The 20,360-nt window shown below is 36.6% G+C and overlaps 1 protein-coding gene across 1 annotated transcript in view; it reads right to left on the bottom strand.

Moving 5' to 3' along the window:
* LOC120594841 (uncharacterized protein FLJ43738-like) overlaps positions 1–19,801 on the bottom strand; it is a 76,046-nt gene extending 56,245 nt beyond the window's left edge. The window contains exons 1-6 of the mRNA XM_039853000.1: positions 19,792–19,801; positions 17,311–17,442; positions 16,300–16,375; positions 15,068–15,192; positions 12,199–12,345; positions 7,738–7,922 (exon numbers count right to left, since the gene is read on the bottom strand). Coding sequence (XP_039708934.1) covers positions 7,738–7,922; positions 12,199–12,345; positions 15,068–15,192; positions 16,300–16,375; positions 17,311–17,442; positions 19,792–19,801 — 675 coding nt within the window. The remainder of the gene's footprint in view (positions 1–7,737; positions 7,923–12,198; positions 12,346–15,067; positions 15,193–16,299; positions 16,376–17,310; positions 17,443–19,791) is intronic.
* Positions 19,802–20,360: the final 559 nt, after the last annotated feature.

The raw sequence follows: 20,360 nt of genomic DNA, 5'->3' as shown, positions 1-20,360 counted from the left end.
TATGTTTAAGTCTTTAATCTATTTAGAGTTGATTTTTGTATGTGGTATAAGGTAAGGGTTTGATATCATTCTTTGCATGTGGATATCCAGTTTTCCCAACACTATTTGTTGAAAAGACTATTCTTTTCCCATTGTGTATTCCTGGTGCCCTTGTCATAGATTAGTTGAATATATATGTGTGGGTTTATTTCTGTTCTGTTGCAAAGGTCTATGTGTCTGTTTTTATGTCAGTATCATATTGTTTTGATTACTGTAACTTTGTAATATTGTTTGAAATCAGAAACTGTGATGCCTTCACCTTGTTCTTTATCAAAGTTGTTTTGGCTACTTGGGGTCTTATGTGGTTCCATAGTAATTTTAGGATTTTTTAAAAATATATTCTGTAAAAAATGCCATTGGAATTTTGATAGAGATTGCATTGAATCTAGAGATCAACTGGGTAATATGGAAAATATTTCTAACCCATGAATATGAGATATTTTTTCATTTGTGTCTTCTTCAATTTCTTTCATCAACATCTTATAGTTTCCAGTGTACAGCTCTTTCACCAACTTGGTTAAATTTATTTCTAAATATTTTATTCTTTTTGATGTTTTTATAAATGGAACTGTTTTCTTAATTTTTTTTTCAGGTAGTCTGTTGTTAGTGTATAGAAATGAAACTGATTTTTGTATGTTGACTTTGTATCCTGCAACTTTACTGAATTCTTTTATTAGTTCTAACTATATTTTTTTGTGGAATCTTTAGAGTTTTCTTATAGAAAACTCTATAAGATCATGTTATTTGCAAAGAGAGTTAATACAAATATTTGTTTAATTAATTAATTTTTTAATGGTGACATTGGTAAATGAAATCTGGAAAGTTTCAGCTATACATTTTAACAGTAAGGCATATATATATATATATATATATATATATATTTGCATTGTGTGTCCACCTCCCATAGTTAGATTTCTTCCTGTCACCATATTTGACCCTTTTTACCCCATCTACCTCTCACCTCCTCGCTCCCCGTTACCCTCTGGTAACCACTAGTCTGTTGTCCATGTCTAAGAGTCTCTGCTTCTTTGTCCTGTTTGTTCATTGTTTTTAGGTTTATATCACACACATAAGTGATATCATGTGATTTTCAACTTTTTCGGTCTGGTTTATTTTGCTTAGCACAATTATCCTGAGGTCCATCCATATTGTTACAAACGGCAGTATTTCATCTCTTCTTATGGCTGAGTAATATTCCTTTGTATATATGTACCATAGCTTTCTTATCCAATCATCTATAGTAGGACACTTCGGTTGCTTCCATGTCCTGGCCACTGGGAATAAGGTGTGAGATGATATCTCATTGTTCACATTGCTATGAACATCGGTGTGCAAATATCTTTTTAGATATGAGTTTTCAAGACTTTGGGGTAAATACCCAGTAGAGGGATTGCTGGATCATAAGGTAGATCAATTCTTAGTTTTTTGAGGAACCTCCATATTGTTTTCCATAGTGGCTGTACCAGTGTATGAGGATTCCTTTTTCTCTGCATCCTCTCCAACATTTGTTATTACTTGTCCTGTTGAAAACATCTGTTCTAACACATGTGAGATGGTATCTCATTGCGGTTTTGATTTACATTCCCCTAATAGCTGGCGATGCTGAGCATCTTTTCATATATTTGTTGGCCATTTGTATGTCCTCTAAGAAGAAGTGTCTGTTCAGGTCTTCTGCCAATTTTTCGATTAGAACATTTGTCTTTGTTGTTATTCCGTTGTATGAGTTCTTTGTATGTTTTGGATAATAAGCCCTTTTCAGAAATATATATCTTCCCATTTGGATGGTTGTCTCTTTACTGTGTTGATGGTTTCTTTTGCTGTGCAGATGCTTTTTAGTTTGACATAGTCCCATTCATTCTTTTGGTTTTACTTCCTTTGCCTTTGAGGTCAAATTCATAAAATCCTCTTTAAGAACAAGATCCTTGAGTTTGGTTCCTATGTTTTTCTTTATGCAATTTATTGTTACATGTCTTATATTCAAGTCCTTAATTCATTTTGAGTTAATTTTGGTGTTTGGTGATAGACAACAGTCTAATTTCATTTTTTTGCTAGTGGCTTTCCAGTTTTCCCAGCACCATTTATTGAAGAGGCTTTCTTTCTCCACTTTATGTTTTTGGCTTCTTTGTCAAAAATCATTTGCCCATATGAACATGGGTTTACTTCTGGACTCTCAATTCTGCTCCACCAGTCTATGTATCTTTTTTTTTTTCTGCCAGTACCATGCTGTTTTGATTATTGTTGCTTTGTAATATAATTTGAAATCAGGCAGAGTGATTCCTCCAGCCTCATTCTTTTTTCTCTGGATGGCTTTGGCAATTCAGGGTCTTTTGTGCTCCAATACAAATCTGATGATTTTTAGTTCTGTATCTTTAAAAAATGCTGATGGGATTTTGATGGGGATTGCATTAAATCTGCTTTAGGTAATAGGGTCATTTTAACTATGTTGATTCTTTCAATCCAAGAACTCAGAATATCTTTCCATTTCTTTGCATCTTCTTCGATTTCTTGTAATAGGGTCTTATAGTTTTCATTATAAAGGTACTTCACATGTTTCGTTAGATTCATTCCTAGATATTTTATTCCTTTTGTTGCAATTGCAAAGGGAATTATTTTTTCTACTTCTTTTTCTGACAATTCACTATTAGGGCATAGGAACGTTATGGATTATTGATCATTGATCTGTAAAAAGAAACTACATTACTGTGTTTGCTTATTGTTCTAGTAGTGTTCTTGTGGAGTCTTTAGGGTTTTCTATATAGACAATCATGTCATCCGCACATAGTGACAGTTTGACTTCTTTGTTTCCTCTTTGAATGCCTTTTATCTTTCTCTTGCCTGGTTGTGCTTGCTAGGGCATCCAATGTTGTATCAAATAATAGTGGCAATAGTGGACATCCTTGTCTTGTTCCTGATCTTAGAGGAAAGGTTTTTTAGTTTTTCACCATTAAGTATAATGTTGGCTGAGGGTTTGTCATAGATGGCCTTTATTATGTTAAGGTACTTTCCTTCTATATTGATTTTGTTAAGTGTTTTGATCATAAATGGATGCTGAATTTTGTTGAAGGCTTTTTCTGCATCTATAGATATGACCATATGATTTCCTATTTTTTAATTTGTTTATGCGGTGTATCACATTAATCGATTTGCATATGTTGAACCATCCCTGTGCTCCTGGGATGTAGCCCACTATACCATGGTGTATAATCTTTTTAATATGTTATTGTATTCAGTCTGCTAGTATCTTCTTTAGGATATTTGCATCTGTGTTCATGAGAGATATTGGTCTGTGGTTTTCTTTTTTTTATCTTTACTGTTTTGGTTTTTTTTTTTTTAATCAAGGTTATTGGCCTCATAAAATGAATTGGGAAATATTGACTCCTCTTCAATTTTTTGGAAGAGTTTGAGGAGAATAAGTATTAAATCTTCTTTGAATGTTTGGTAGAACATTCAAAGAATGTTTACGGGTGAAACCATCTGGTCCTGGACTTTTACTTTTTGGTAGATTTTTGATGATTGTTTCAATTTCCATACCACTAATTGGTCTATTTAGATTTTCTAGTTCTTCTTGATTCAGTCTAGGAAGATTGTATCTTTCTAACTACTTGTCTATTGCATTTAAGTTATTAAATTTGGTGTTATAGACTTTTTCATAGTATTCTTTTTTGATCCTTTGTATTTCTGTGGTGTCTGTTGGAATTCTTCTTCTTTCATCCCTGATTTTGTTTATTTCTGTCTTTTCTGTTTTTTCTTTACTGAGTCTAGCCAGGGGGTTGTCAATTTTATTAACCTTCTCAAAGAAACAGCTCATTGTTGCATTTCTTTTTTCTTTTTCTTTTTTGTGTGTTTTCAATTTCATTTATTTCTGCTCTAATTTTGATGATTTTTTTCTGTCTGACTTTAGGCTTCATTTGTTCTTCTTTTCTAGTTTTTTTAAGATGAAGCATTAGGTTGTTTATTTGGGCTTGTTTTTGTTTTTAGAGGTAGACCTGTAATGATATGGATTTTCCTCATATGACTGCTTTTGCTATGTCTCAAAAGTTTTGATATGTTGTACTATCATTATCATTTGTTCCTATGTAACTTTTGTTCTCTCTTTTTATTTCTTCTCTGACCCGGTTATTCTTCAGTAGCATGTTGTTTAATCTCCACGTGTTTGTGGTTCTTCCTGCTTTCTTTTTACAGTTGCTCTCCAGCTTCAAAGTATTATGATCAGAGAATATGGTTGGTATGACTTGGATCCTCTTATGTTTGTTGAGGCTATCTCTGTGTCCTAGTATGTGGTCAATCCTTGAGAATGTTCTATATGAACTAGAGAGGAATGTATAAGCAATCGTTTTGGGATGGAAGACTCTGTAAATGTCAATTATATCAAGTTGGTCTAATGTATCATTTAAGGATGCTATTTCCTTATTGATTTTTTATTGGATGATCTGTTCATATCTGACAGTGGGATATTTAGGTTTCCCACTATGATAGTGTTTTGGTCTGTTTCTCCCTTTAGTTCTGTTAGTAATTGCTTTATATATTTCAGAGCTCCTTGATTGGGAGCAAAAATGTTACTAAGTGTTATTTCTTCTTGGTACATGATTCCCTTTATATATCATTATAAAGTGTCCCTCAGTATCTTTCTTTACCTTTTTTATTTTGAAGTCTATTTTGTCTGATATTAGTACCACTACTCCTGCTTTTCTCTGAATGCAATTTGTTTGAAATATCATTTTCCACTCTTTCACTTTGAGTCTATATTTGTCTTTGGAACTGAGATGTGTCTCCTGGAGGCAGCGTATGGTTGGGTTTTGTTTTTAGATCCAATCTGCAACTCTGTGCCTTTTTATTGGTGAGTTCAGTCCATTTACATTTAGGGTGATTATTGAAATATGAACTCTTCTTATAGCCATTTTATCTTTTGCTTTCTGGTTGCTTGATGTTTCTATTGCTTCCTTGTCCTTGTGTTTCTGTTTTTTTTTACTTTTATTTTTAATTAATTTGTTGGGTTTTGGGATTTTTTCCCCTGGACCTTCTTATTATATAGTTCAGTTCTGAATCTTTGGCATGTGATTACCATTACGAATATATAAATAATAGTTATATATGTACAGTCATCTATTTTCTTCTGCATGTGCCTTATCTCCATTTCGCTTTGTGAATTTGGATCTTTGAATCCTCTCCTTTTTAGTTCTTTTTGTCTTAGTTTGTCCCTATGTATGCTAAACGTTCATTACTATCTTGGTATAGCAAATTTCTTCTTATTGTTTAAGCTTATAACGCCCTGTCTTAGTAAGAGTTGCATTTCTCTGCTTCTATGTGTCTGCTAATCGTCTTACTCATGTATTTTTTTTCACCATTTTGTGTTAGCCGAGTTGACCCTTTTCAGCATATTCTGTAATGCAGCCCTTGTTTTGAATAATTCCCTCAATTTTTATATGACTGGAAAGGTCTGTATACATTGTTCTTGGTTGGTAGTTCCTTTCATTTAATAGTTTGAATATTTGATTCCACTCCTTTCTTGGTTGTAAAGTTTGAGCTGAGAAACCCGACCATAATCTAATGGGTTTTTCTTTAACAGTTACCATCTTCTTTTCCCTGGCTGCCCTGAGAAGTCATTCTTTGTCTTTAATTTTTGATAATTTTAATATAATGTGTCTTGGAGGTTTTTTTTAAGTTGAGATAATTAGGTGTTCCGTTGACTTGAATTCCAAGTTCCAGCTCATTCCTTAGATTTGGTAAATTCTTGTCAACTATTTGTCTGAAAATGCTTTCTAGTCCCTGCTCCTTTCCTCCCCTTTGAGAATGCCCACCATTCTTATGTTTTCTCTCCTGATGGTATCAGCTAGCTCTTCTATTTCTCTCTCATTATTTTTCATTCTTCCTTTTCTCTCTTCTTCCTTCTGATTTATTTCTAGATTTCTGTCTTTGATATCACTGATCCTTTCCTCCATTTGGTCAACCCTATTTCCCAAGCTTGCTATTTCATTTTTCAACTCTTGCATTGTGTTCTTCATCTCCATAATTCTATTTTGTTCTATTTGAGGATTTTGATCTCCTTGCTAAAGAACTCATTCTGCTCATCTAGTGTTTTTTTTCCTTTAATTTCTGAAATTATTGATCTGAGTTGTTTTGGATCTCATTGAGTTTTTTCAGAAGTACCATCCTGAATTCTGTCATTTAAGTTGCATATTTCTATGTCTTTAAGCTTATTTTCTGGAGATTTTTGAGCTGCTTTGTCACCTTGGTTGTTTATGGTGTTTAATGGACTATTTCTCCACCTAGGCATTAATGGAAGTGTACTCTGCTTTTTTTTTTTTCCAGAAAGTAGACTTACTGAAGATCTCTCTTTAGCCTGATGCAAAGAAGGCGTTTTTCTTTTGGTCATATGTATATTGCATTGTGTGTTCACAACCCAAAGTCAAATTTCCTTCTGTCACCATATATTTTACCGCATTAACTCTTATCTATTTCTCTTCCACCCCCTTTTTCTTCTAGTAACCACTAAACTGTTATCTGTGTCTATAGTTTTTGTTTGTCACGTTTGTTTGCCGCTTTCAGTTTTATATCTTACATATAAAAGAAATATCTTTTGAGGAAAAACAATTTAACCTATAACAATTACATTCTCAAATTGACAAAATTATAAAGCCGGAAAACAAATTTGTGGTTAGAGATGGTGAGAGGTTATGAGGTAGTTGTGACTATAAAGGGATATTACGAGAGATCTTTGTGGTGATAAAATATTTCTGTATCTTGAGTGCCAAATGACAGTTACATGAATCTACACATGTGATAAAGTAGAAAAGAACTATGCACACATGTTGAAACAATATTAACATTCTGACTTTGTTATTGTTCTGTAGTTATGTTATGTAACAACTGGCAGAAGAGTACATGGGATCTCTCTGTACTATCTTTGCAACTTTCTGTGAACTTATATTTCAACATAAAAGTATAATATATGAATATGGATATACATACCCTACGATACATAATTAAGGAGTTTCAGAAGATAAAGATTCTACGAATTTCAAGAGAAGTAAAAATCACATACAAAGCACAAAGTTTCAACCTGGAATATAAAAAAAGATGATGGAACAATGCCTTCAGAACTCGTAAGCAATATTATTTTTAACTTAGAATTCTATACCCAGCCAAGCTTTCAATCATGTATAAGGGCAGAATAAAGATATTTTTGGACATATGATATCTCAAAAGAAATATTTTTTATTAATTGACTTTTTCTTAAGAAGTTACAGGAGGATGTGCTCCAACAAAACCAGAGAGCAAACAAAGCAAGAGGAAGATACAGAATCTAGGAGACAGGGATCCCTCCAGGAGAGGGAAAAGGGAACTCCTAAAATAAACAGCAGTGCTAAACCTGGTTGGTTTAAAATAAGTGAGTGTATAGGTGAGCACTGCCGCTGTAGTAAGGAAGTCTAGGAACTTCTTCTAAAGGGAGCATCACTCCCTCCATTTGAAGAACATTTGAAGATCACTACCTCCATTTGAGGGGAGACCTCAAGACTTGGTAGATCCTAATCCAAGGAACCTAATGTTTTTCATGTCTTGCTGTGAGATCCTAAATGGTGAAATGGGGATGATGATTCTACATCTCATGTAGGGTCATTGGGGGGATAAAGATGACACATAGTGGGGAATTGTCTGGGAAAAAGAACTCTCAAATCAGTTTACCTGGCTCATTCTTACCTCTAGTTCATGGATGGGCACAGGTTGTGATGGAAGGCAGGAAACACACTTGATCTTTATAGTCAGGGGGTTTAAGTCCTGCTTTTGTTCTTCAGTCATGATAGGAACTTCTGTTTTTAAAGTCAAAAAACAATCTAAAATGTTGGCAGACTGTCCACTGCCATGACTCACTACAGTTTGCCATCCTGGTGGGGGAAGGTGGAATAAACATAGCATTATATAGTTACGCATGACAGTTCCAAAACAAGCACAGAGGGATCAGACAACCTGAGAAGAGCCTATTATAAAATTACAAGTAAAAAAAGAAAATTAAAAAAAAGAAGAATTGAGAAACACCTACACGCAGCATGTTATACACCGGTTTCTCAAACTGAGGTTCCATAGATTCTCTAAGAGAATTTAATTTTTGTGATTTAATCTTGATGATCATCTTGCAACGTTAGCAGTTCTTGAATCATCTCTAGGATATAGAAGCTTTGGGTACCACCAGTCTGATTGACTTGGTCTTGGGTGTAGTCTTTGCATTCGGATTTTTAAAATCTCCTCAGGTGATTCAGAATCACCATCCTAGACTTGTGCTGTCCAGTACATTAGTTACCAGCTCTGTGTGGCTACTTAAATTTAAATTAATTAAAATTAAATACAATTTAAAGTACAGTTCTTTTTTCACGTGAGTCACATTTCAAATGCTCAGTAACCACATGTGGCTATGAGTTACTGGACTGGACAATGCAGATATATAACATTTCCATCACTGCAGAGAGCTCTATTGCAGAGTGCTGTTCTAGGCAATTATTTTAGAATAGAATAAATTCAAGAACAAATTATGCCTATGTGTATTTTGGTGGTCAGTAATGTCACTTTAACTGCTGTGGTCTAATGCAGGGGTCCCCAACCCCTGGGTTGCAGACTGCTACCAGTCCATGGTCTGTTAGGAACCAGGCTGCACAGCAGGAGGTGAGTGGTGGACAAGCGAGCGAAGCTTCATCTGTATTTGCAGCCACTCTCCAGCACTAGAATTACTGCCTTAACTCAACCTCCAATCATCAGGCATTAGATTCTTATAGGAGCACTGGTTCTTGGTGCCAAAAATGTTGGGGATCGTTGGTCTAATGAGAAAACGTAGATATCGATGTAGGTTATAACTTATACATTTGAGTCAAATCAAGTGTGGCACGCTTTTGCAATAGTGTGACTAGAAAAAAGGTGGTTGAATTGAACTACTGCGTGGTACATAGCTGTGAGAATACTTTTCTCATAAAAGGTGTCCATTCATTTCACTAGGTGGAGACATACTTAAGTGTAGAAAAAAAATGCAAAAGCTCCAGTTCTGCAAGTAGAGAGGTCTAGGTTCAAATCCTAGATCTGACTCTGTAGTCACATGATCAACAAGTTAGAGACTCTTTGAGGCTCAATTTACTCTGTGAAAAGTGGGCACAGATACTACCTTTCTTAGGGTTATATATGTGAAGGTGCCAGGAACACTGCCCAACACATTGTACATGCTCAACGTCAGTTCTATTACTTTAAAATGTTTGTAAATATATTTATAGGGCACATAAAAACCCAGAAAGCCTAGTCACTTCCAAAACATGCTCAGAAAGCCTAGTCACTTACAAAACAAGTTGTGGGCCTTGTGTATGCAGTTGTCTGCATGGGCCGTAAGCGTGGGGAATTGAGCATCTCTTGGGGGTAGCCCTCCCTGCTCTCACGTGATTCTCTTCAATAAAGCCAACTCATCAAGGCCATAACTAATTATGATTTGTGTTCTAGAACTTTGTAAGCCTTTTCATATAAAAATTGCCCAGTTTAGAAAAAAATCTCCAGTACAAACAGGTACTCAAATCATTCATAAATTTAAGGAAGTGTCAGCCATAATTGTAGGGTAGAGTTTCTCAACCTCAATAATACAGACATTTGGAGACAGATAACTTTTTGTGATGGGGACATATAGCAGAATTCCACTAGATGCCATTAGCATTCCTCTCCCACTTATGACAACCAAAAATGCCTCCACACACTACCAAGTTTTCCCTGGGGGTCACAAGGGCCTGAATTGAGAACCACTGTTCCAGAATAAGGGAAAAGGTGGGGGGCTGACACTTCATGGCTTGTGCACTTACAGCTGCCGATGCTAGCCTCGACCACGCATTAATGCCACTCAATCCTCAAATGACACTTTGTGGTTGCTATTGTCTCTGCTTTACAGATGGGAACTGAGGCCCAGAGATGTTAAGTAATCATCTAAGTTCTCTTGGCTAGTAAGTGTTGGAACCAGTGTTTACACCAGTCCTACTTGGCTAAGTTTGGCCCCTCCACTATACAATAAAAATAATAATTTAGTCTAAACACAGAATCTTATTGGGTTACTAGTTAACCAATATTTGCCACTAAGGTTTGCAAAGTCTATGGCCTAATTTGAAACTGAAGATGATTACCAAAATAATCATGCTGGTTTTGGAATAGATCTTGTGCTACTATATTATGGCAAACACTAACATAAAATTGGCGTGCTGAGCCAAGGCCATTCTCAGTTTATCGCCATAAACCATGACATCAGTGTAAGGGAAGAGGTTATCTTTCTGTTTTCTTTGCTGGAGCTCACTGCCCTGCACCCAGCCCACCCAGTATCTTGACAGAAGCAGCTGCCACCTTCATACTAGCAACCTCTTTGTGTCCTAATGTATGTGAGTTTCCATGCCAAGCAGTTTACACGCATTATTTCATGTGATCCTTACTACAGCCCTTGGGGTAGGAATTATCACCCCATTTTACATATTAGGAAACTGAGACTCAGAGAAAACAGGTAACTTGTTGTTAAATGGCTGAGCCAAAATTCAAAGTCTGTCACCGGAGTTCTTGCAATAACTCTCATATTACACAGCCATGAGAACACAGGTTAAAGAAAGGGGAGGCCCTAGCACCTCCTGACTTCACTTTGCTGGATACAGTCACACCGGGCAAATTAAGATCATTTAAGATTTTCCTTCCCCTCACAGTAAAATTAAGGGCAAAGTTATGCAGGTCACCCAGAGCTCACCCACTAGAGAACCACTGGTTCTTCTTTGGGATTCAAAGACCATGAAGCATTTACCATGATGTTTGCTCCAAGCAGAAGCATGCAACAGCTGTATGGGGAGACTCAGTCCTCCCAAAGGACAACATGAGAGTGGGTAAAAATCTGAAGATTCTGATGTGGTAGGAAAGCTAAGGGAGTCCAAAAGGCCCAACTTTAGAGAAAAGCTGATTTTCAAAAATCCATTTAAAGTTGCAAAACAAAAAGGTAAAGGGAGACGAATACATGGTGACAGAAGGAGATCTGACTTTGGGTGGTGAACACATAATGCAATATACGGATGATATGTTATTGAATCATACACTTTAAACTTATATAATTTTGTTAACTGATGTCACCTCAATAAATTTAATTAAAAAGTTAATAATATTTCCTCAAAATGTATCAACACTAACCCAAGAGCCTGTGAGAATTATGATTTTTCCGGTATCTGTGGAACTCAGTGCTGACTTTATGGGCTTTTTACCCTACGTGTCTGCAAAAATTGGTTCCAGAAAAGACTGAAGCCTAAATTTCTGCAGATTGGCCAATAAAGGGCGCACATTCACCCTGATTTCCACCCTCTACCCTGCCCGTCAACCCCAAACCCCCCAAACCCAAAACCAAAAACTCACGATGAAATAGGTTTGAAATTATTTTCCCTGAAGAAAAAAGAAGAGGGTTCCCCTCACCCATATTACCCTTTTAAAAATGAAGTCACATAATTTTACTCAAATATATTCTGAGCTTTTCATCATCAAAACATACAGATATAATAAATGCCTATTTATTATTTATCAAATGGTAGAAAACTTAGTTTATAACTTGTGATACATCTTGCAAAGAAAAAGAATTAAACTCCAGTTCTGCCACGGAGCTATGTGACCTCAGGTAAGTTATTTGACTTCTCTGAGTTTTGATTCCTCATTGAAAAAAAAAAATGGTGGCAATGATAATCACCCCTCACACTATTGCTACAAGTTTATTGGGAGGATCAATGTTTGTTATGAGAAGTAAATGATGGGACATAAATACCGGTTCCTTTTCCTAATTTCCTTTATTAGATGTTTTTGTAAAAATCTATAGAAACAAGTTTATTAAAAAGCAGCATCTTCTTTTGGCAAACAAAATTGTGACATTTTTTATTCTCATAAGTTTCCTTAGGCTTGGTAATAAGACCTGGGTTCAAATCTTGGCATCACACGTACTTGCTATGTGATCTTAGACAATACATTTAACTCTCCATGCTTCCCTTTTCTCCTCTCTGTAATAGAGACACCCCTACTTGGCAAATGTGAAATTTGGTGGCATAGAGCAGGAGTCTGGTCATGATGAGCATCCTGTTTATGAACTTTTAGCTAAATTTGACAAGACAATGAGAAACTGTTGGGAATAGGTGTAGCTACCTGCAAGTAGTGGCATTACTGCCAGCTGGATGGAAAAGGAGCCCTGCTTCCAGTGGCCTGCCAGCTTGGGGTCAGTGTCCTCTTCTGCTCGGGATTTCTTCCTTTTCTTCTGGCTTTTCTTCTTTCCCTCTGATTCTTTCTGTTTAACTATGGGATCAAAAGAATGAAATAAGTATTAAGAGGAGCTCATATCCAAGCTGTAATATGTGAATGCATATGCTGCAGAGATTTGAGAAAGTTCTGGAAGCTCCTTGAAGGCAGAATGTTCTTTGTGCTGCTGCCTCTTATCAGCAATCAGAAGAGGTGTCTAAATGTGGATAGCTGATCAATTACCAGTTATATGCAGGGAGAAATGGAGGGGTGTCCTGGTTCCCCACCTGCTACTACACGAGAGCATGGGTCAGAAGGGGGCTAAGGTTGTTATGATGACAGCAGCACCACAGCATATCTAAATATTCCTTGAAGTCTGATCTTCACCACAAAATAGGGTTGAGGTTTGGGCTTTGGAGTTAACCATCAGAGTTCCAGAACCAGCTCTACCTCTCCTGCAGTATAACCCCGGGACAGTGCCTTCACCATTCTGAGCCTCAATTACCTCATGTGTCAAATGGGGCAATAGCACCTGCCTCTAGGGTGTTGAGAAGAGTAGGGGTTCAGAAAATGTTAGGCTTAGTGCCAAGCTTTGATCAAAAGTAAAAAGGAGATGATAAGAGTCATAAGTCTATGATAGTTAAAACCATGAGCTATTGGTTCCATTATATAAAAGCCAATTAAATGGACTAGAAAGCTCAGAACTAGATCCACATGTGGTGTTTCAAATCAATTTGAAAGAATGGAGTAATCAATTAATTATACTGACTATCCATTTGGAGGCAAATGAAATTATCAGGCACCTAATGGTATATGTAAAAAGAACTGCAGTCTAGAAGTGAAAACAAAAACTCAAAATGATTGGAAGAATACATAAGAGACTATATTGATATCTGGATGAGGAAGAATTTCTTAAACGTTACCAAAAGTACAAACTAGAAAGGAATAGTTAAATAATTGGTGTACGAAAGAAGATAACATATATAGAGTAAAAGGATAAGTTACAGATCTCAGTCTGTGTTGTTTATAACGCATGTAACTGACAATGCATAATTATCCAGAAGATATAAAAAATAAAGCTTATGAATCAACAAGAAAAAATTGAAACACAAAGGAAAAATAAGCAAAGAAATAAGAATAGGCAAATCACATGAGTGTGACCAAATAAGCATATGAGAATCTTTCGACCACACTGGGAATCATGAATTAAGCCCTTGACTGTGCCAAGCATGGGTGATGTGGAGAAACAGGAATTCTTAGGACTGCTGTCAGGAGGGCAAAAAATAGGTACATTCTAGAGAGTAAACTGACAGCATCTCTAGTAAGTGAATGAGATAAGGAGTAAATGTGCATTTCCTACATCTGGTGACCTTGCTGGCCAATGCCCTAGACTCTTCTGCATGTGCACATAAACACCTGCTCAAAGATGATAGCTATTGCAGTGCTGGTGGCAGCAGAGAATTGAAGACAACTCAAATGTTCCTCAGTGGGGGACTACATGGATGAAGGATGGTACATCCATCTAATGGGGCACTCTACCAATAGGAAGGACCACACCAATTATCTACCTCAGTATAAGGTACAGATTTTAAAACACAAGATGCAAAGGGGACTGAAACTTTATTTCCTAAAAAAGAAAAAAGAACAAGAAAGAAATGAAGAAAATATAGCAAAATAATAACATCTAAATTGTGGGTACACTGTTGTTATATTTTTCTGTGTACTCATCTATCATTTCAAAATTTAAAAAATGGTTTGAAAACCTCATTAAAATGCTCAAGAAACATAAAAAAAGAGTGAGGCCGTCTAATCTGGAAAAGAGAAAATTCAGAAGGAGCTGAGAGGTATTCAGATATGAAAGTGTGGACTAATCCTTTAGGACCTTAAAAATAGGAATGAATTTTATTCAGCTATGTTTCCAATATCTACTAGAGAGCCTGACTCAGTCACTTCTCTCTGCAGCTTAAGTGTTGAACTAGAACCAGGAAAAGCAGATTAAATGAATGAGAGTTAAGGAAATGACTTGTAGTAGTTATAGTTGAATGAACAAGAAATGGCCATCCTAGGAGGCAACAAAGTATACTAGATCTAGAATTGTCCCCTTCATACTAGAAACCCAACTACTTGCTGAAAAGCTGATGAGGAGATATAGGCTAAGAATGAGTAAGTAGATTTACTGGTTTCTGAGGATCTTTGCCTCGTGGCAGTCTATCACTAAGATAACATGCTTTTGTATGATCATTTCCTGCAATCTGGGATGCTATTTCCCTCATTACACCATATGAAGCAAATAGTTTCTTATCTTCCAAGGAGAGTTGATATCTCCAACTCTTTTGTGCTTTCCCAACATACCACATACCTACTCCTACCATAGCATTTATCACATAGAATTTTAATTATTTGTTTGAAAGTCTCCGCTAGATATTAGAGATTTCTATGTTTCCCATATTCACAACACTATGGATCAGGAGCACAAAAATATTGGAAAAGTGAGAAAGGATATGATAGAGGGGGTAGATGAATGGGATAATGTGGGTAAGTGAATGGGATGAAATGGGACTGAATGAATGGATGGATGGATGGATGGATGGATGGATGTTGGAGATGGATGGATGAGGTGAGATAGAATGGATAAGTTGAAAGTATATGTAGTATTCTTTTATTTTGAGTAATATTTGGTCAGATATCACAGAATCTCATTGAAGTATTTGGAATTTGAAATATTTCATAATTCTTCCAAGCCCAGGTATATTATAAAATTCCAAAATCTCATCCTTACTTTGAAATTTTTGCTTTTCTAATATGTTTGTTAAGCTGCTAAACGATGGTCTCTCAATTAATTCCTTCATCTCCATCATGGTTGCCCCACCCAAAGAAATAGTTGGTATTCTTGAAACATTCCATCTAGAAAATTCACAAAGAGAAAAATAAATAAAGGTGAAAAATAAGGGACCAGATAGATCTAGGAATCTATTTATTGGACTAAATGTGAGCAGATTAAAAAATAATAATAACATTGAATTCTTCTAAACCAATGCTTCTCAAATTTCACATGCATATGCATCATCTGAGAATGTTGTTAAATAAAATGCAGATTGTGGTTCAGTAAGCCTGGGGTAGGCCTGAGATTCCACATTTCTAACAAGCTCCCCAGTAAGGCCAATATTATTGGTCTGCAGACAACACTTGTACTACCAATTCCTAACCAACTAGAAAATATGAAAAATAATATATTTTTAATAAAAGCAACTGAAAGTATAAAATATTCAGGAATTCATTTATAGGCATTATCCACAACATATATAGGAATAAAAAATGAACTCTACTAATAATATAATAAAGGAGTTGCTGAAATAGGTGAAAAGATACACCATGATCAAGGATGGGAGAACTTCACAATGTAAAAATGTCAATTCTTTCAAAATTAATCTATAAATTCAAGGAAAAAACAATTTTTTTAATCAAGATCTTTTTTAATGACACTTTCTCTTGGTTTTCCCCCTCCCATTCCTCCAATCTACCAGCTGGGCCTCCATTCTACTCCTGGTCCTGATCCAAGGAAACTCCTTCTCCAGATCCTTCTTTGGCTCCAAGAGGCTCCAAGAGCAGGAAGGGCTGTGAACTCAGTAATCTGAAGGTGTGGGTTGGCATCCGGGCTTCACCAACACCCCCAAGATTCCCAAGAATTCTTGTTTTAGAACTTTGTGAAAACCATTTAACCACTCAGTCACCTTATATAGAAAATGGAGATAGTAACACCGCCTCACAGAGTGATCATTATCGGGATTAAATAAGATAAAGTAATGCATGACAGTACTGTAGCTAATGTATATCACAGGTACTCATAAACACAAGCATGCCTTTCTCTGTTCCTTTAATTTCTCTTGAATTGCATGAGCTCCAACATAACTGAAGTTACTAAAAATCTACACTGACTCATGGTGGGGGTCTGTAGGCTAGGAATAAGGGGCTGTACTTCCACTCTCCAAAATAACATGTGTTCATCCTTACCCAACTGTGGCAAGATCTTCTGTTCTGAGTAGCTTTTCACATTCCTCAGTATTCTTGGAAAGAGTTTCAGGCTCTGCTGGGTAAGAACATGAAATTATTTATTAGCAAATGTCTTCAAACTTCTTGTTTTATACTAGTTCACTAAGAAATGAGAGCCCTTTACACATTTTGTAATACCAGCTCCAGCAGAAGGCCTGGTATGTGTGAGCATTCAGTAAAAAGCTTTGTTAATAATAAATAAGTAAATGAGTGAGTATATAGACTAACTATGATTATTTTGACAAATGAAGGCAAGAGGAGGCCTCCAGTTCTTTATATAATACCCCAGAAAGAAAAAAAAAATAAAAGAAGAAAAGCCTATTATTTAGTCAGTCGTCCACTTCAGAATAGTTTACATTAGAAAATACTGAAAACACTCCCAGATTCCTAAATTCCCACCTATAGGGAATGATTAAGCAAATTACAACATTACCAGCAAATGAAGTATTATTTAGTTACCACAAATGAAGTTTATGGAAAGTTTTGAAGGAAATAGGAAAGTGCATGTAATGACATATTAATATCAGAATACAGAATTATATAACCAGGATAACTTCATCTATGTAAAAACTTAGATAAAATAAAAAAGGAATTTGCCATAATATGATAACCAAAATAATATAATGCTTGTTCCTGATGGTGGAATTATAGATTATTTCTCTGCTTATTTTAAATTCTACATTCACAGAATTTTCTAAAAAAAACCACATATATAAGTTCTATGGTTAGAAAAGTATTTTTTTTGTAAGCCACAGAATTGATAAAAATTAAACAAAGAAAAATAATCAACAATAAAAAGTAAGTTGTGCAAAGGGAGCAGTGCTTGCTTTGGCAGGGTGAACCAGAACCAGCAAAAGCAGCTGATACACATGAAGGAAATCAGTGCACACACACTAGACCAGTATTACCAATCAATCACTTTCTCTGCCATAGTTTGCACTCAGTTTATCCACAAAGGCCATCTCCACTCACCGTCCAAAGACTTTAAGTATTTTTCTGCTTTTTCTGGTTTTCCTGCTGCATACTCCTCATCCCACTCCTCTTTGACGTGAATGCCCTTTTCAGACAATCTTCTCTGATTTAAAACCAAATGTCTCACTTCCTCTAGAATGCAAGGAAAAAAGAATCATTGACTCAATCAACCAGAAATACTTATTGAATACCTACTATGTGACAATCACTTTCCTGGTGTTGGAGATGGAGCAATGGATAAGGTAGGCAAGGCCCCTGACCTCCTTGAGTTGCTCGTTGCCTAAGGGTCTGCTGCTTCGAAATACCAGGAAACACAAACCTCAACTGGCAATGGCTTCTTCTAAGTAAGACCATTAATTACTTGATTTATGTTGTTCCATTTAGTCATTACACTTCACTTTAAGGAAGGCATTACCATTTCCCCCATTTCATAGATGAGGAATCTGACACTGAAGTAACTTATTTTGTGGTCAGAGAGCTGGCTTTAGCAAAGTCAGGACCACACCCGGAGCTCCTTTCCTCAGCTATGGAGATGATTCCTCACGTCTTTCACTTCTATCAGTATGGAGCTTTGCATGCACATGGCAGCAACAAATGTGAAATAATGAACAGAGGAAGTAAGTGAATGAATGAAGATAATGGAAGCTATGAGAAAGACATGAGGAAAAGAAGTGAAATTGCATTCAATGTTGAAGGATAGATAAAAATTTTGGAGAAAGAAATAAAACTAAGAGCCCCTATGTATGGCCAAATGCAGGCCCTACAATGAGGAAAAGTCTTGTGTCTTCAGGGACCAGGTATGAAGGTAGGAGTAGCAATGAGAAAAGAGCCTTGGGGAACAAATTATAGGATGCCTTTAAGGTTGGACTCAGAAGTCAGACTTGGTTCCTGAAGGCACTGAGCAGCCATGACATGTTGCAGAGCAATGAAGTGCCAGGGTAAGGGGTGACATAGAAAGGTCACAGAAAGGAAAAACCTGAGTGTAGAGAGAAGAGCCAGCTAAGAGAGAGAGAGCTCCAAAGAATCACACACAGACAGGGTGAGTGGGATAGTCAAAAGTTGAGTCAACTATGACTTGGCAGGGGTTCTTCAAGAATAATGTCTTTTTTATCCAATACTGAGAAACCAAGAAGATGAGCAGATTTAATAAAGGAGAAATGCTAACTCTTGACTGGGATGTTTCATTCAATACCAGCAGGCTGAAATCTAACAAATTTAGGCACGTGACCTATAGTGAATCCAAAAAAATTTCCTATCCCCTTTGTAACATGAAACAAACCTCTTATGGTCTTTCTGCACTCCCAAGAAGACAAGAGTTTCAAGAGATATATTTTTAAGTGGAAAAAAAAAGGCAGGACTTAAAACAACATGTACACTAGGTCTGTTTTTGTTAAAATTTTGTACCCATATATAAAATGACAGAGAAATGTTAGTAATGACTAGCTCTGGTCAGACATCATGTGATTTTATTTTTTTCTTCTTTTTTGCTAGTCTATTTCTAAATGCTTTACAAAGTGAGCATACACTGATTTTTCTGATAGAAAAAAAAATTAACCTAAGAGGCAGTGATGCCAGTCTTGAGATAGGGTTTGAGGAAGAGCAGGTGCTGTCATTTCAAGAACACTCAGTAAAAAGCCCGTGGGCCTTCCCTATAGGGCCAAGAACACCCTTCCTTCCTTCCTTTCTGGCTAGCTGATTCAATTTACCCTTCCAATCTTGGCTCCCATGGCCTCTTCTCTAGGAAGCCTTCCTGATACACTTACCCCAGTACCCCTTCTCCAATATAAGCCCACTGAGGGGCAGATGTTTGCCAGAAATTTTGGCTCAGCAGTTCTGGGACAGGCCCTTGAATTTGTATTTAGGTGGCACTTCAAGTACATATAATGCAGGTGGTGTAGAGCCTACAATCTGAGGACATGGATCTTCCCTTTGGTCAAAGTGAGAAAAGTTACCTCAAATCCCATTTTCTCCCTCAAGAATTATACAATTAGTAGTTTGGATATAAACCAGTGATTCTCAGCAAGGGGTAAGTTTGCCCCTTCCTTCCAGGGGACAATGTCTGAAATTTTGATTATCACAACTGGGAGGCTACCATTGGTAGTTAGTGGAGTAGAGATTAGGTATGCCGCTAAACATCCTACAGGGCCCAGGACATTCCCACAAGAAATTATCTGACCCAAAATGCCAATAGTGCTGAGGATAAGAACTCCTGGATATAAATGAAAGATTAAAAATCAGAAGCCCTAAGCACCCAGTGTCAGAAAGAATCCTTGAGAAGTCAGTCTGGAAACCTAGAGAAAGCAGAGATTTTCCAGTCATAAAAAACTGGGTTCCGATTCTGGCACTGTAATTTGCTTCAAGCAAGTGATGGACTCACTATGCTTACTATAAAAAGGGAATAACTGTACTTATCTGGAAGCCTCTAACAACAGAAATAATAGTACCACACTCCAAGGATTTTTAGATTCACATTGCTTTTACCTTTTAACATCTCTAAAACCTGGGATACATCTTTACAATTAATGCCATAGCATAGTTTAATTGACAGGGTTTTATTATTGTTTTCAAATTCTCTATAGAAAATGCTCATCTTCTTTATTGCTTGTGCCTGGGGAGACCACTCCCACTTCCCTGCCTCCAGGCATCTGACTAGAAGTAGATACAAGCTTAAGATCATCACCTAGTTCAAGATGAAGACAAAATTGAATTCAGTTATCTGACTTCAAGGCCTGAGTCTTCCTACTTCTTCCAGCATTCTCTTTCAAGGGCAATTCAAAAAGTGACTTTCTGGAGTTGATATAATATTGACACAAGTAAGAGTTTAGAGTGTCTATGTAAAAATATTAACATGGAGTCATGGTGGTGGGATTTTTAAAAACATTTTCTGGGGGTGGGTGCCCATGTTGGCATTGCCTAGGGACAGGTCTTGAAAGGTTACAGAAGTGGAGGTGTGGCAGCCTGACCCTGCCTGGCCATTTCCTGTTCCGAAGAGTTCATTCCTGACTGCCCTCCCCCCAGAGCTTGCCAACCAATTAACATTCTTCCTTATA

This window comes from Pteropus medius, unplaced genomic scaffold (genome assembly GCF_902729225.1).
Source record: "Pteropus medius unplaced genomic scaffold, Ma_sr-lr_union100, whole genome shotgun sequence".
Taxonomy (NCBI): domain Eukaryota; kingdom Metazoa; phylum Chordata; class Mammalia; order Chiroptera; family Pteropodidae; genus Pteropus; species Pteropus medius.
The sequence above is the reverse complement of the archived record's forward strand: the minus strand, read 5'-3'. Positions and strand labels throughout refer to the sequence as shown.